General features: G+C 34.9%; 1 protein-coding gene across 1 annotated transcript in view; it reads right to left on the reverse strand.

Moving 5' to 3' along the window:
* The window catches only part of CFAP54 (cilia and flagella associated protein 54), a 106,680-nt gene that overhangs the window by 83,475 nt on the left and 7,275 nt on the right, over positions 1–15,930 (reverse strand). Inside the window, exons 3-15 of the mRNA XM_071550080.1 lie at positions 14,668–14,814; positions 12,701–12,872; positions 10,781–10,839; positions 9,362–9,505; positions 8,831–8,944; positions 8,635–8,733; positions 7,900–8,098; positions 6,781–6,855; positions 5,374–5,486; positions 5,087–5,255; positions 4,385–4,470; positions 2,293–2,427; positions 1,149–1,296 (exon numbers count right to left, since the gene is read on the reverse strand). Of these exons, the coding sequence (XP_071406181.1) occupies positions 1,149–1,296; positions 2,293–2,427; positions 4,385–4,470; positions 5,087–5,255; positions 5,374–5,486; positions 6,781–6,855; positions 7,900–8,098; positions 8,635–8,733; positions 8,831–8,944; positions 9,362–9,505; positions 10,781–10,839; positions 12,701–12,872; positions 14,668–14,814 (1,660 nt within the window). The remainder of the gene's footprint in view (positions 1–1,148; positions 1,297–2,292; positions 2,428–4,384; positions 4,471–5,086; positions 5,256–5,373; positions 5,487–6,780; positions 6,856–7,899; positions 8,099–8,634; positions 8,734–8,830; positions 8,945–9,361; positions 9,506–10,780; positions 10,840–12,700; positions 12,873–14,667; positions 14,815–15,930) is intronic.

The raw sequence follows: 15,930 nt of genomic DNA on the forward strand, positions 1-15,930 counted from the left end.
TGCTGAAGTAAATCTATTTTTTGCCTTTGCAGAGGGACAACCTTCTAGTCACTTCTCGGGCCACTTTTGTCTATTTCTGCTTGTTCACCCTCTCTCATAAATAAGAAAATCTATATTCACTTAGTACTCATTTAGTAAATAGATTCTTTCCATCATAGAAATGTGCTTGCCTGGCTCTTTGTCAGCCTGTTTTGACCAGTGGTTCCTATCTATTCAGCGTTTTTCCTCCAAAAAGACATATTTAAACTGAATGAAAAAGAATAGAATTCTTTCTATAAGGAGGTAGAACTAGTATCCCTGAGAATAGTATGATTTTTCATAACACCACCAAAACCAATACCTACTCTACCTTTATAATGCATAGCAGTTTTCCAAGACTTACTTTCAAAAGGGCAAAACTATTGCCATTCCTTTCTGTTTCTAGATATGGTCCAAAAGGATCATTAACATTCACTCTCTAGTTACCATAAAACATTTATGAGAACTATAATCACATTCCAAAATAAACAATAACAGAGGACTTCTAAAAGTATGTCCAAATATTCATATTTTACAGCCTTAGTGATGTTTTGGAAGAAAATTCGTTTAATGTGATTGTGATGGTATTATATCCCAATAGTGTCAGCCAAGTTCAATTTCAAAGACAATTGAATTCCTACACAAAAATTGAGACTATGTAGACAAGAAAACCAAATTGATGACTCAGTAAAAGCAAAAGCTTTAGTATGACCTCAACATTTTTCTCTTCTTTTGGCCTGACACTAGTCAACCAGCGTTTGAATGCTCCAAATGAGCCCCAGCATGTACTGCCTTCTGCCTAGCCAATATTCAGACAACATGAGTGATCTGAAGATACTCTGAAGGGGCTGAGAGACATGTAGAAGACCTTTGGGGAGGGCCAGTAATAAGAGATGTAACTCAAAATGGGGTTATTGTGGTAGAACTGGAAAGGTAAGGAAATAAGGCATAAATCTTATGAAAATCAGGTTTCATTATTTCCAATTATCGATGAAATTCTGTGGAAAAAAGTGACCATTCTACTCTCAGCAATCTCTTTACAATATTTTTTGAAAAAGTTTTCAACTCAGGAAAGTTCTTACTTGAAAGTCATTCTTGAAAGAAAACTAAATGTTTGTTGAAAACTTTACCTTCGTTTTTCTTAGATTCACTCACAGAATCAGCTAAATTTTCCAATACTGCAGTTAGACATAAGGTTATCTCTGCAAACATTACATTAGTGCCTGCTATGCCGCTCTTCTCAATTACTTCATTTATTATCCAGAGTATATGAACCCACTAAAAATGAGGAGAGGGGAAAGAGAAAGAGTCAAGACAGAGTTAAAACAAATTTTGGGAAGATATTTATGTATTACAGATGTAGATAGGGGTTTTCACTCAAAATAGTTTTAAAATATTTGTAAGTATGCACACAACTCCATTCTTGGATTTGGCTTCTTTTTTTGAATGGCTCCAGACTAGGATGCTGAATTGACGCTGCTCTATGACCCTCTGCCTCAAATAGCAGACTTTTTTTATTTTAGAATATTATTCTTACTGCCATTCCTTTGAGAAAGGTTTATGAATGTTCTACAGCCACAGTTTCACACCTTGCTATATAGTACAGTGAGTCTTCTAGCAGATTTGATCATGTGTCTCTCATTTATCCCCATATCTTTCTACTTAAACAGTATAAAAGAGACCTGAACACTACTGCTGTACACAGAAAGTAACTGTACACTACCTTCTGGTGAATCTCTGAACAATTTTACTATAGGGATCAGGATCACAAAATTAACTCTAATCAACTGGCAGCCCAGAGAAACAAGTGTGAATCATCTTCAGAAGACTGCATTTCACCCAAGAGCCTCTCAGTCTCAGGAAAAGTTCAAGGTAAGTCTGTGACACTGTCCAGTGGGCCCAATACTATTGACCCTCATCTGCCTTGTCTTAACCTGTAAGGTTTTGCCACTTTCTTAACTGATTGATATTTTCTGCTACAACACATGAAATGCTTCTTCTTATATCAAGCCACAATGCTTCCACTATTTTAGCTTCTTAGCACCATGGCAGAGAATGGGTTATTTTACTGCAAAAAGACTGAGATACTTTGATGCCAATATATAGGAGCACAGTGTGCTCAAAGCATACATGCAATTCCTATTTTCATTTAAGACAACTATCTGCATTTTATCATAAGAAAACGTGCTTAGGCTGGATACCAGTATTTTATCTTGGCTTAGTTATAACAGACTGCATTCTTATTAACAGAAATACTTTATAGTGAAGGAGTACTTGGTAAACTTTGTATTTGTGAATATATTCGAAGTAGTCACTTCCGCTCCTTTGGATTTGCTGAAGTTCCATTTTACACTTCTGCCACAGAAACATTATTACATCAAAAAGTATTTCTTTGTCAGGATGGACATTCTGGAAAGAAAAAACAATATAATTGTGGAAACATTTAGGCATATAAACACTCAAATAACCAGGTATATCAACACTCTTAACATTTTTCAACATAAGTAAACAAACCATTCTCATATGTAACTTTCTTCCAAGGAATGACAACATTTTGAAAGCTTAGGAAGAACTTTAAAAGACTAATTTCTGGTAGTCCACTCAAGCTTTTCTTCTCCCAACAATACAAATGGATTTAGAGGTTTGCTGGCTTTATTTCTTTTTTTTCATTGACAAGATCTTAAAGTAACACAAACAAGGGAAAAGTGAAATGAAAATTACCTGAGAAATTATCTGTGAAATGTTATAATTACATATACACCTTCTGGAGAAACTTTACTTTTTTTTAATTACAGTATTTAAATATTTGCAGAAGAAAGTCTAAATTAATATTTTAATTTTGCATTGACAAAGTACTCCCATGTGTTATTGGTGCTTCTGAGGTGATAGAGCAGTGAAGAACAACTTAGAAGAAAAAAGCTTAGAGTGAAATATCCAACAACTGAAAGAAATGTTAAACCACATCTGCATCTTGTGAAGAGAATAATGAACAAATTCAAAACTCTATTTAATTATCCTCCTAATGAACACATTTTAAAAGGCAATAGAGTCTGTCTATACTGTCTGTCTATAACACATTCTGAGCAGTGGGTAAGGATCAGTACACATCTTTATCATCATTTATACCAGAGTTGGACTATTAACTCAGATACAGTGAAACCTGATATATCCAACTATTTATACACTTAAAATTTTTTGAGTGTAAGACTACAAGGATATTGATAATGAAAGTGGGGAGAGACAAGACTGGAAAAGAAGTAAATCAAAATTACTTTTCCCCCTGGTTTGGTAACAGCAAGCTGTTAGAGTGCCTGACATAACTTCACCATCAGTGAATGTTCTGTTAATCAGGGGAGAATTTGTCTTTCTTCCTTGGACAGATTAGGTATCACAGAGATTTGTGGGAAAGTGTAGAAGAACCAGAAGAGTTTAAATTTAGGTAAGTGCCTCCATATACAGTGGTCGTGTTTAAGAGCTGACAAATCATGCTACCTAAAAGTATAGCTACCTCACAGGCAAGGTATTTTGTCTGAATAACACATAACATTAACACTAAAAATGCATGTCCCCCAATTGTATTCAAATATTGGCAATATTCAAATTACATCAAAAATAAATTTTGCCGTTAAGACATATGCCATGTTAGCAGAACAGGTTTTTTCTTAGGAAAATTTTTCATTAGTCTTTTGGATCACAAACTATTTTAATCTAAATGCTAGTAGTGGAGATATTATATATGCATGTATATATACAACACTATAATATTTTCCCCTCTCAGTAGAACATTAAGGGGAAATCTCAGTTTGGCAAGTAATGTAAAAGTGGTTACTCTGGGAATAAATCATTAGATGTATAATGAGATTAATTCTGTATTAGAGACTTCAGCACAGAGGGTCCTACTCTCATTTGTTTTGTTGTTACTGCTGCTTGTTTTGAGTTTTTTGCAGTGAGAATTCATCTTAAATTGCAGACATACTGCTGCCATAAAGATATCATTCCTTAGGGTAACTGCCCTTATTTCTATAAACATTGCATAAGTGTTTTCTACAGCTGAGCACATTTGCCTACCTAAATCTAACATATGTAAAGAAATTTGATCTCTGCTTGGTTAGCTGAAACATGCAATCAGCTCTATGGTCTTCCAAATAGATTTAATATCTATTAAACATTTTTAAGTAACCTGATTACATAGCACCAACTTTAGAAAACTAAACTAGTTTTTAATCACGAATTGATCACATTTCGTAAGTACATTTTTTTCATCGTTTCCGTTTGTTAGCAATTGCTTACTGTGGTCTTCAATTATAAGCATTCATCACAGATTAACTGATACACTGAAAAGGAATGTCTCTAATTCTGTTATTACCTGCTGAGATGTGGAGACACAGGAAAGAACTGTTGTTGCCAAAACAGTAAGATCATGATAAGGCTCTTCATGTTTTAAGGAAACCTCTGCATTGAGTGTTTATAAAAAAGGAAGAAAAGAAAAGGAAAGGCAAGATATTATATTTAATTACAAACCTATGTTTGAAAACCTCTGAGTGATTTGACTTACCAAAATATTCCAGCAGATGATATGGTCTAAGAAACAGTAAATACAGAGGGCAAAGATATTCTCAGGTTTACTCCCTTCTGTTTTTAGGTAACAAAGTTTTCAAGAAATTTGTAGGGGTTTTTGATTGTCATAGAATTAAACTGCAGTTACTTTAACAAGTTTTTCTTGCTTGTATGTAAGGAAATTTTACATAGATTTAGTACAAGAACAAAAAAAATCCTCAAATATCTCTCTTTCACTTTTTTTCTAAAAACATCCATTCATTTTACACCTTTGCTTGCAACTTGATGCATGTTTAACACCCATCATACATTTCACACCTGAGGGAAATAGTATAGTCATATTTCGGCAAATGAAAACCAGACAAAATTCAATAGGTGGCAGTTTTCAATTGCTGCTTTTTCTCATAGAACATTGCATGAACCGTATTACATAGTTTTAAAATAATTAACAAAATCTCTTCCTACAAAAATATTTGAAATTGAAACACAACTATAACTGAAAACCACTCACTTCTAAATGTCTGTGTCTTTTCAGAACCTTGAGGTGTGCTAGCTTCCTTGCCATTATCTTCCCTAACAGAAAAAGCACGTTCAAATTTCCTTGGAAATAGTAAAGGTTGCATCAGTGTAAGAAGTTTGAGTTCCATTTCAACTTTCTTCCATGTTGGGTCATCTTGAGCCTAATTGAGAGGAAAAAAAACCACAGAAACTGGCCTTTAAGATATCTACTTTGAATACTCTTCCTTACCCTCATAGTAAAAGACTAAATAAAGAATGTCTAAATAGCATCCAGATTACCTGAAGAAAATTAACAACAAATTCCATAGCCGAATCAAACACTTCCCACTTTTCATAGCTGAAAGCTAATTTTACGAATTTCACAGCAGCAGCTCCAGACACCCCCTTTTCTCCTGCAGTGATGACAAAAATATTTTCTCAATTTTTATATAAATATATATTCAGAGGTTTATTTAAAGTTTAATTTAATATTTTGGGTATTGATAAATACAAAGATAAAACTCCACATGTCTTTTTGACCAATCAGCATGTTCTTGAAGGGTGTTTCAATAGCTCTGAAATAACAGCATTATTATTTTGTGATAATGTCTATACTTGCTCATACTTTAACAATGTATCTGCATTCATAGAAGTGTAAAGGTCTGAAAAGACCTCCAAGATCTTCAAATCCAACCTTTAACCAAATACCACAATGTTCACTCAACCACATCACAATCTCCTGTTACACTCCAAAGAGGATATACTATTAGTGATATGATATTACTGCACTATTAACATACCCATGTGGAGAATACCAAGGATCTAGTCCTTTCTGTTGCAGAAAGAGCCTAAATCTGGGATTATCCAGTAATGAGCCTTATAGCCAGAAACTGAGATTAAAAACTGCACAGAAACACATACGACTTCTTTCAAGATAGCAAAACATTTCTCATCAGAAAATGGTCTTTTACACATTGGGAGCCTATTTTCTCTCTGTTCAAGTTTATCCAAAGCCCAGCAAGACAGAAAAGGAAATTCCCAGTCCTCCAACCTCTAAGCAAATGTCTTAGCTAATATATTCAGCAGTGTTCTGCAGTCCTAGCAATATGCCACAGTCCCTGTCATTTCTCCTGGGCATGTGGTCACTCAGTTAAAGATGGAAGCAGTATTAACTTAGTAACGTAACTTAGCTGTTATTTTCCAAAGCAGCACAGTGACTGGTCCAAGTATCTCAACAAGATTACAACAATCTTTGTGTTACTGCATTCCACTTCTCCTCTGTAAGAATGTACCAGGATATCATTGCAGAATTTGGCCTTTGAATGATTGTTTAGAGGCTTTAACACACCTAGATGGACTGCTATACTGAACAGTATGTGATTAAAGTGTCCATGTATTACTGTATGTTATTTCAATAAATCTTGTGTTAATAAAATTGCAATGATTTGTGTACATAATCCCTTTTGAATGCCTTACCATTATATGTATAAACAAATATATCTCACAGAACCATACATTATCTAAGTTGGAGGAGAACCACAAGGATCATCAAAGTCCAGCTCCTGGCCCAGCACAGAACCACTCCAAGGGGACACTATTCTGGAATCCCTTTATGCACAGAACTACTACTAACATGAAAATTAATTCTGTTTACTGAACATTTGCATTACTGGGTACAGAATATTTTGAAATTCAAAGCTACCTTACCTGTTAGTACCAATTGCAGAAGGGTTGATGATGGATTAATTATAGTAAAATGATTGGTGTCACTGCTTGCTCCACCTTCAATATAGACAATTCATCAAATCAATTTATAATGTCTTTGATTTGCTGCATTCTAATTAGCCAGTAAAAATATCAAGAAAATATCATTCTGAAGTGTATTTAGTCTCTATATATTCTTTTTTTTTTGACAAAATACTTCTAAATTTATGGCTATATTCAGCCCAGAGGCCAGCAAAAAAAGGCATGGAAGGAACCATCTAGTCCAGTGTTCTTCTCAAGTTTCTAAACCTAATTTGAGCGATTCTTTTAGTAAGTAAGTAAATAAACAAATAAATCACAATGGTATTTTGACCTCACCTGGCTTCTAAGACCCTCACTCAACTGTTCTCTCAATCCCACTCCATGACAGAACAGAGGAAAAAAATAAGATTGAGAGCTCATGGGTTGAAATAAAATACAATTTAATAAGAAAACAAAGCTGTGACTGCAGGTAAAGTAAGAAAAGGAATTTACTCATTGCTTCCCATAGGTGGACAGGTATCCAGACACCTGTCCGAAAGCAGGGTTTGAGGATGTGCAGCAGTTGCTTGGGAAGTGCCCTCATCCCCTCCCTTAGCCACAGGTGTTACTGCTGAACATGATGTTTTATGGAACAGCCATTTGGTGAACTCAGGTCAGCTGTGCCGGCTATGCCCTCTGCCAGCCTCCTGCCCACCCCCAACCTACTGGCCTTTGGCAACAGAAGGGTTGGATACATAGCCTTGATGCTGTGCAAACATGGTCGGCAATAGTAAAAACACTGGTATGTTAAGAGCTCTGTTTTAGCCTTAAATGCAAGGCACAGCACTGTAAAGGGTACTACAAAGAAAGTGAACTCCAGTTTGCTTAGAAAATATATGCATAAACTACTGTAGATTTTTACTGATATATAGACTATAGAGATCAACCCAGATTTTTATCTCAAATTTTATGAAGCTAAGAAAGATTACTTGCTTTCACAGATGCTATTGTTACAAATTAAATATATGCCTCCAGAAAAAAAAATAAAAACGGAGGTCCAGGCTCCTCACCAACACCCTTTTCCCTTCTTCAAGCTATTACCTGAAAGGATTTCTAGGCCTGCAAAAAAAAGCTCTGAAATGACATCACAAATTTCAATTTCATCAGGAACAGGTGGATGAGGGTACAACACATTCCTGTTACTATCAGACAGTGCTTCCAGGATGGCAAGGAACTGAGCTGCGGCACCATCAAACATTTCCACCAGCAGCCGTTCAGTAGTAGTGCGAGACCACGGCAACTAAGTAAGAGAAGATAATTTAAGCCTTGTGACATCTAAACTGACTTACAATAAAGCAAAATTTCTTTCAAAATAGTTCTCCATCAGAAAGTAAGTACACATTTAAAACAGAAAATAACAAACTGTAAAGTATATTGTTAGTAATTTCATGCTTCCAAGGCATAGCAAAGCCTCATGATAAGTGGGCACAGTACTTAAGAAGGGTAATTAATAATTTCATAGCAACTAGACATATTTTGCTGCATGGTATTTTACTTCAAAAATAATACAACAGAAATTATGAGTGAGAGTATTAAGGCCGTATAGTTTAAAACCTTGGAGATCTCTCCTTGTAACTTTCTAAAATAGTAATAACTACATCTCCCCTTCTTTCAAGTTTGTTCTGGGTTTTATTAGTAAATACTGTTAACTATGAAACTGAAGGAGTAAGACTTTGTTTGTGTATAGCAGCACCTCTACTTAGAAGACTTAGATCACATATTCATCACATGCAAATAGTAAACAAAGAGAAGGATTATACACATTGTTAGACTTACATTTAGTGCTTTTTTGGGGCTAAGCTTTGGGTCACGTTGAATGCTTTTCGACTTTCTTCTGGATTCATATACTGCTCTCTTGAAAATCATTAATGACATCTGACAAAGAAAAAAGGAAGCAAACAACCATGTTATGTGTTCTGCTTATAGAGATTGCAACTACTCTACCTCTCTATAATGAATTACAGGATGATACCTTTAGAGTGGCCTCTTTAAAAATCTTTTCTGTCTCTGTATTTTCCAAAGAAGAACCAATATTTTCTAATTCCTTCAGTTCACCAATTTTAATCAGACCCCGACGAGCAAATATCTGCCCAAAGAATTAAAAAAAAATTATATTCTACGTTCATCTTCTGCATGTTGGTATTTAATCTTAGAACATTCTTGAATTGAAACAATTGCAAAGATCTGCAATGAAAGTCAGGTCATGAACAACAACTGAAAAGGAAAACAAAACCTTTGCAGAATACCTTTTGTATATATGCATGGGAGTTGGACACTGCTTAATGCTAAAACTCTGTAACTGTGAGTATATGACAAAGTACCATTGCATTTAACTTTGAGTTGATTGCTCATTTACATGTGGAAACACATCTCCACTTTCAGGTAAAATTTGGAATATAGGCAGAACTCTAAATGCATACAATCTGATAATAAGCAAGAATATTTAAATAAATATTTCTCATTTGATTGCATCTGAAATGCTACATAAGATAAATCAGGATACCTCTCCATGAATGCCAGCTTGACAATCAAAATAACACTGAGAAACTGCAGTATATAGGGTAGCTCTCCATGTCAAATAATGTACAGATAAGAGTGGAATGGATGATTCCATACATATACTGGCCCACAGTAAGTATTCCAGGACCTGTATTGAAAAAAATCAGTTTCAAAGTGAATGCATTTTAACCTACATAAATATACTTTCTATTACTAAAAGAGAGATATAAAGTCTTATCCTCATCTGGTAAGACAAATTAAAGGGGGGAAGGGGGGAAACCACATAAATTGTATTCATTTTTAACATGTTTTATTGACTTCAAGCATTCTTCCTGCATAGTATTCCTTTTTTCCATCTGAAACTGCGGTCAAGCATTATATTTTAGTCTTCAAACTACCTTATCCACTCCAGTTCACTACAGCCTTGCCACCAGACAGAGGTCCTGCTCTTTTCTCTCCTCCGCTCGTATCTCCAGAGTTATCCCTCTCCTTTCTGGCAGTTCTAGTGAGCAGTTTTCAACAAGACCAGCAAGCTTATTTGGGATGCAATGGAGTCTGTCTCTTTTGGTGACAGCTTGTGTTTAGATTAATTTATAACCATGGAACTAGACTCTTGGCTCTTAACTTGTGGAGCAACATAGTCATTGCAGCAGTCTTATTTTAAGAACTAATCCTACTAAACTGATTGAACAATATCTTGCCCTTACTATTTTCTTTGGGTCAGCTGTTCCCTGAGGTATATAAAATGTGCACAACCTTAGTCTTAAATTAAGTCAATACCTACAATCAATTCCTCTGTTTCCTGTATAGTAGAAACTCGAATATGTTAAAGGAGGTGCTAAATCACCTGTAATTTCAATAAAAGTTGGGTGTGTGTATATATATATACACATATATGTATGTATGTATATATATATATATTCTGTATTAGAGCTGAGTCAGATTCTGTTCAAGTTTTAGGAGAAAAGAGTATTGCTAAGACAAACAAAAATTACATTCAGTCAAAAAGAAAAAAGGCAGGGAGGAAAGGCCAGGTCGTTTCTATAAAGTATCTACAATTGAAAACCCAGCCACCAGGTGTCAGCACACTTCCATACTTCAGGAAACAAAAGACCCATTCTTGGGACACGGTATATTTGTCCGAAACAAAGCACCCAGAACCCTCTCAAACATATGCCATCTCAATGTCCAGCAAGACATTGCTCTGGGCTCCACTCGACAGCTGAGGAAGGAGAAGACTCATGAAGGCATGAGGGGCTTAGAAATCGGCCACTTGGCAATCTGGACATTTTATTTCCTTGTGAAAAAGTGCTACAATTGACAAGGACAATGAAATAGATCAGGGTACAGTGTTATGCAAAATACAGGTGCATTTTCCAAACTTCTGTAAATTTTTCAACCTTTTCAATTTATTTTGCCATACCTTAGCAGACTGACCTATCATCATCAAATGTCTGCATATGGTGTAAATATGAATAGTACCTGCAAAAATAAATTAAAATAAATTTAAAAAACAGGTAAGTTCTATAATCCTATATGAAATCTGCTGTGTTAGCCAACTGAATCTTTTTCCTCTTATTTGGGTTGTATTTCCAGAGAAAAATAAAGTAATGACTTTTCATTTTAAAAATTATGAAAAAACAAACTAATGATTTTTCTATAAAGCTTTTAAATAGAGAAGATAGAACCAATAAATTCTTGGGCGATATTACCTTCAAAAATACCTACATAATGAAGTAGTATAATAAAAGAATGAAATCTTAAAAATTTATTGTATTAAAATTTTAGTAAGTAATTGATGGAGAGAAAAATCTTATTTTCATACCCAAATGCCAAGGTCTTTAAAACAAAATACTACCTCTCATCACACACCTTACCTTACATGATTCTTTTAGTCTGTCATGGCACTGTCCTGACAGACAACACCACTGTTACGTGACACTAAGTATAATAAGTGACATAAAAAAAATTGATAGCAAGTAGTTTTCAAGAGCATCAAAGTGACTTACAAATAAAAACCTGTCAAAAATTTACTTAAGCTCTGTCATAAAATTGCTTTTCAAAAATTACTCCTAGAAGTTTAAAAGACACTGCAGTTCTGTGGGGGAAAAAAGCCTATTCTTCTGTCTGTATGAATGTTTGGAAACGGACACCTGTGGCAGCAGGAGGCAGCACCATGTCACCTGTCACAGCTACAAGGGTGTTATTATGCCAATAAGCTTGAATGCAGCAAGCACTAGGAAGATTTCTTTTTGTCAGTCAAATGTGTAATGAGGCACAAAACCTATTGTCTGAAATTGCAGAAAAATGCTCAGGAACAGGAGGAAATCTGAGTTACTGCCTAATTCTAACTAAAGTGGATATTTGCCTTGGATTGTAGAGACCTGTACTGCAAACAGGTAGTGGGATGTAAGAATGGTAGGTGAGTATATTTTAATTTTAATTCTTTTCCCATAGAAACTGACAATAAAGCACACACCTCAAAAGTAGGGACTGATGGCAAAGGCAGTCCCAGTAAAACAAAAGGATAAGAACTTTGACCCCTTATAGCTCAAAGTAAATTTTTCAAAATTAAATTAAAAAGCATATTATCTCCTCAATTTATAGTGCAACAATTGACCACAGTACAACAAATTCATAACAGTCTTTTGACTCGTGACTAAATAACATTGACTTTGAAAGTAAAAATATACTGTAGTTGTTGTTCCTGAAATTAAAATCTTGATACACTATTCTCTTTTTATTGAGTCTGCAAAAGGTCCATTCTTTCCCCAATTTCTTCTAATTCAAGCATTTACAAGCAGCACATTAAAAGCTTATACAGGAATTAAAATTCTTAGATGTCATATGGTATTTTTTAGTATAGTTTTATTACTAACTTTAGCCTTCAAGGTACTTTTTAAAATACAAAGGTGTGATAGCAGACAATCATTTTCTACTCTTAGATCTGCAATCCTCATTAAAAAATAAAATAAAAACAAAAACTAAACCAAAACAAACTCATTAACACAAACATTTTATTGGTAAAAAAATCTTGAGGTTTTTTGTTAATCAAGATTCACTCAAAAAATGTCCTTACTGTCCTTACATTTTATTAGTATACTGTAAACAGTTACAATGAAAAAGCTGTTGCGTTTACAACAGTTCACCTGAAAAAGGCACACTACGTAGAAACTCCAAAAACAAAACAAAAAACCAAACAAACCTACTGTGAGTGAAGACTAACTAGAAGACTAACTACAGATTTAGTCGTGACCCCTACGTTGACCTGAAAGAATATGCATAAAAGTTTCCCTCCACAGCTTTGCTTGGCAAAGAAATGTAAATGGCAAGCCTGAGGTACCGTTGTAAATAAGCCAAGACAAATTCTCCTGAGGTAGAGCCACTTGCATACTGAGGCGTAATGAGGTCAAGACATTGAAACAAGTCTGCAGGGACTCTTGATTCTGGAGATTTCTGTCACTGCTGCAAACCATCTGATAAATGCAAACATTTCTTGCTTGCAAAGCATGGAACTAAAACACACAGAAAAATATATAAAATTAATTAAAATACAAGCATATGTCAGTTCACATCAGCAAAGTACAATGAAATGGTGAGTTGGAAAAGATCAAGCATACCAGAAAAAAATCAGTGTGACATTGAAATGAGCATTAGAATACAGAGAAAGTGCTAAAGTTTCTGGGTTGCTGTACCATTAACATAAATCAGTTTTCACTGCATCACAGAATGAAAATACACATAGTGAACTAGGGCTGCTGAAAGGAGCACAGACAGAATAAGGCATTGAACTGCTATTCAAAGAATCCAGACTTTAACTCTTGGCTTCTCTGTACATGTGTTCTGTAAAGTAAGGGAAGCCTTAGCTTTCCTGGACTTCTCCATCTCTATTACCAGTATCTTATTTTTCACTCTCATCCATTACTTTTCTTTTCTACAGATGGATTGTTCCTTCTTCTCTTCCTTGTAATACCTAACATAACATGATCGCAGTCTTGTCTGGAATACAGTGTCATCTGAATAAACCAACACATGAGAAAATGAGCTAAGTAGGACATGGCCAGTCAGTACCCACCAAACTCTCAGAAGACTACTAACCTGATAATCTTTGAATTTTTTTTTTTTTTTAGTTAATTCACTGAAACTGGAAGTTTCAAGCCCTGAAACTCCATTTCAGTGATTTTCTTAGTGTTAGACTAAAAAACAAAAGCTAGCTGCGAGAAGCTGGCAAAAAAAAATCTCTAAAGCCTTTAGATGTAATCATTTGACAGATTACTATTCTCCATTTTCAATTGTAGGGATCATTGTCAAACTAGATTCCATAACTGAAAATTCTTTCTAGGAAGCTGAGCCACGTTTGAAAAACAAAAAAAAGTATAGGAACAGAGTATCTCTTCTATCGTGACATCTGCTTTTAAGCAGACTGTGCACTTCTTCCTCTTCACCTATTGCACTCTAACTCTGACTAGAGGAATATGAATTTGATCAGCTCAGTGTACAGGCAATGCCTACCATTTTTGCTCATTGTTCTTGATCACAGTGTAACTTGCACTAGTTAATTCGAAATATCCACTATATATGAAGATAGATCTTCTCAGCAAAGAACTGCTTAAGGTAAAATCTAACACATGTTAGCATTCCACCTCTACTGAAACACTTTCTTCTATGGATAACAAAGATATACTGTGAGTCCCTACCTCAATAAACTATTAAAAAAGGATGCCAACACACTCTTGAGGTCACTCGGCTTCCCAGAGCATAAAGCACTTAAGAACTATTCAGCATTCTGCCTTTTTGTTCATAAAAAAGCCACAGGTAAGTAATGCAATGCTGCTTTGCTTACTGTCATGAGCTTTTTCTACATGTAGTATTTCTGCACTTTAATGGTACAGATTACAGGACAATGTTTTAATTGTCTTGCACTCTGATCATACTGTACAGAAATTTCTACAGCTGCAGGACATTTATCAAAATTTGCCCATATCTTGATTCTGACTAGATAATAGCAACTATTTCAGAGCAAAAACTGCTGTAAACAGTTATAGAATACCAGTTCAGAGAAAACTGCCTCTTGATAGGGGTTGGCTTATGTCACAAAAGCATAAAGCACTCTTAAAAAGATGCACCAACTCCAGATGTTCATATGACACATAGGACCACTAAATACAATTTAAAGCAACAAACTACTAAAGATTATTTAATGATAATATATAATTAATATTAATACATTTGGGAAGGATAAAATAAGCTACTTACTTTGAATCTGTTAATGTCTTTGACTAAAAAAAAAAGAAAAAAACCACAACTTACTGTAAGTGCTGCATTTTTGCCTCTGAAACCATTTGGAAAAAAGGTGGATTTAAAAGCATGCACATCAGTCATGATATCATCAAGGTTTACAGAAACGAACTGCTGAAGGTATCTTTCATAGCAGTGCAGAAGTGCCAACTTATATTCCTGAAAAATGAATAATATGTTTTATAGTTTGTATATTATGTTTCTATTTCTATAAAAGGTTATCTTTTATTATTATTATGTTAAAAAGTCAAAATGTGAAAGAGCAACTGGAAGTAAAACACTACAGTTTCATATAAATACTCAGCAATGCAGTGTGAACACAGCACATGAAAGGCAGAAATACTTAAAAGAATGACTTGTGCTTTGTGAGTTTTTGTAAGCTATCAGAGAACAACTGTAAAGTAAGGTCCTGGCTTAATGTAATAAACTCAAAGCATTCCTGGAACGTCCTGCAGCTTTGCACCACTAATGACAATGGCACTACAATTCTGAGAGAAAAATTTCATAATGTGGAACTTTCTAAACACTATACACACATCAATACCTCTTTCTTTCTTATTTCCCTGTTGTCAAAGCCTTTTCTTTTTTCAGTAATAGCAGAGAGGAAGATTAAGTTGCACTAAAAATGAATTAAACAAGTGTCAACTGAAATTTACATATGGCCAAGAAATCAGCATTAATAGCCAAGAAATTGCCACTGGTCTTTAAGAACTGTTAACGAACAGGACGTTGAGCTTTACACCTCTTTCAGAACAGAGCTCTCCAGCAGCATGTTCACCCACTCTACCATCATGCTGAGACTATGGTTTAGATCTGACTCAGATGTGGAAGTGTCATTTACTGAATCACCACCGCCACTTCCTGCAGCAAAGATTACAGACAGGTTTCTCTACCAACTTCACTAATTCTAGCACACACACTAAACAAATGCTCAAGGAAAAAGTAACTAATTTCTCTTCATAAAAATTATCCTTTCATGTTTAATCATGAAAAATTCTTACATATTTCCTTGCACTTACTTTTTTTTCCAATATAAATTCTTGATGCCACAGTAACACTTACTATGAATTTTTAATCATTTGAGGAGTCTAACTCACCTGGTCCTATTGTTCTCTTTGCTGTGTGACAGCAGCACCCACACACAGAAACTCTGGCTTTCCATGGACAGCTATGGGCAGTCGGTCATATGTGTAACTTAATACATGGCTGTGATAACACTTAGAATCCAAAGCCATGGATCAGAACACCACTAATGTAGTTACTGATGCATAATAA

Source organism: Pithys albifrons, chromosome 3 (assembly GCF_047495875.1).
Source record: "Pithys albifrons albifrons isolate INPA30051 chromosome 3, PitAlb_v1, whole genome shotgun sequence".
Taxonomy (NCBI): domain Eukaryota; kingdom Metazoa; phylum Chordata; class Aves; order Passeriformes; family Thamnophilidae; genus Pithys; species Pithys albifrons.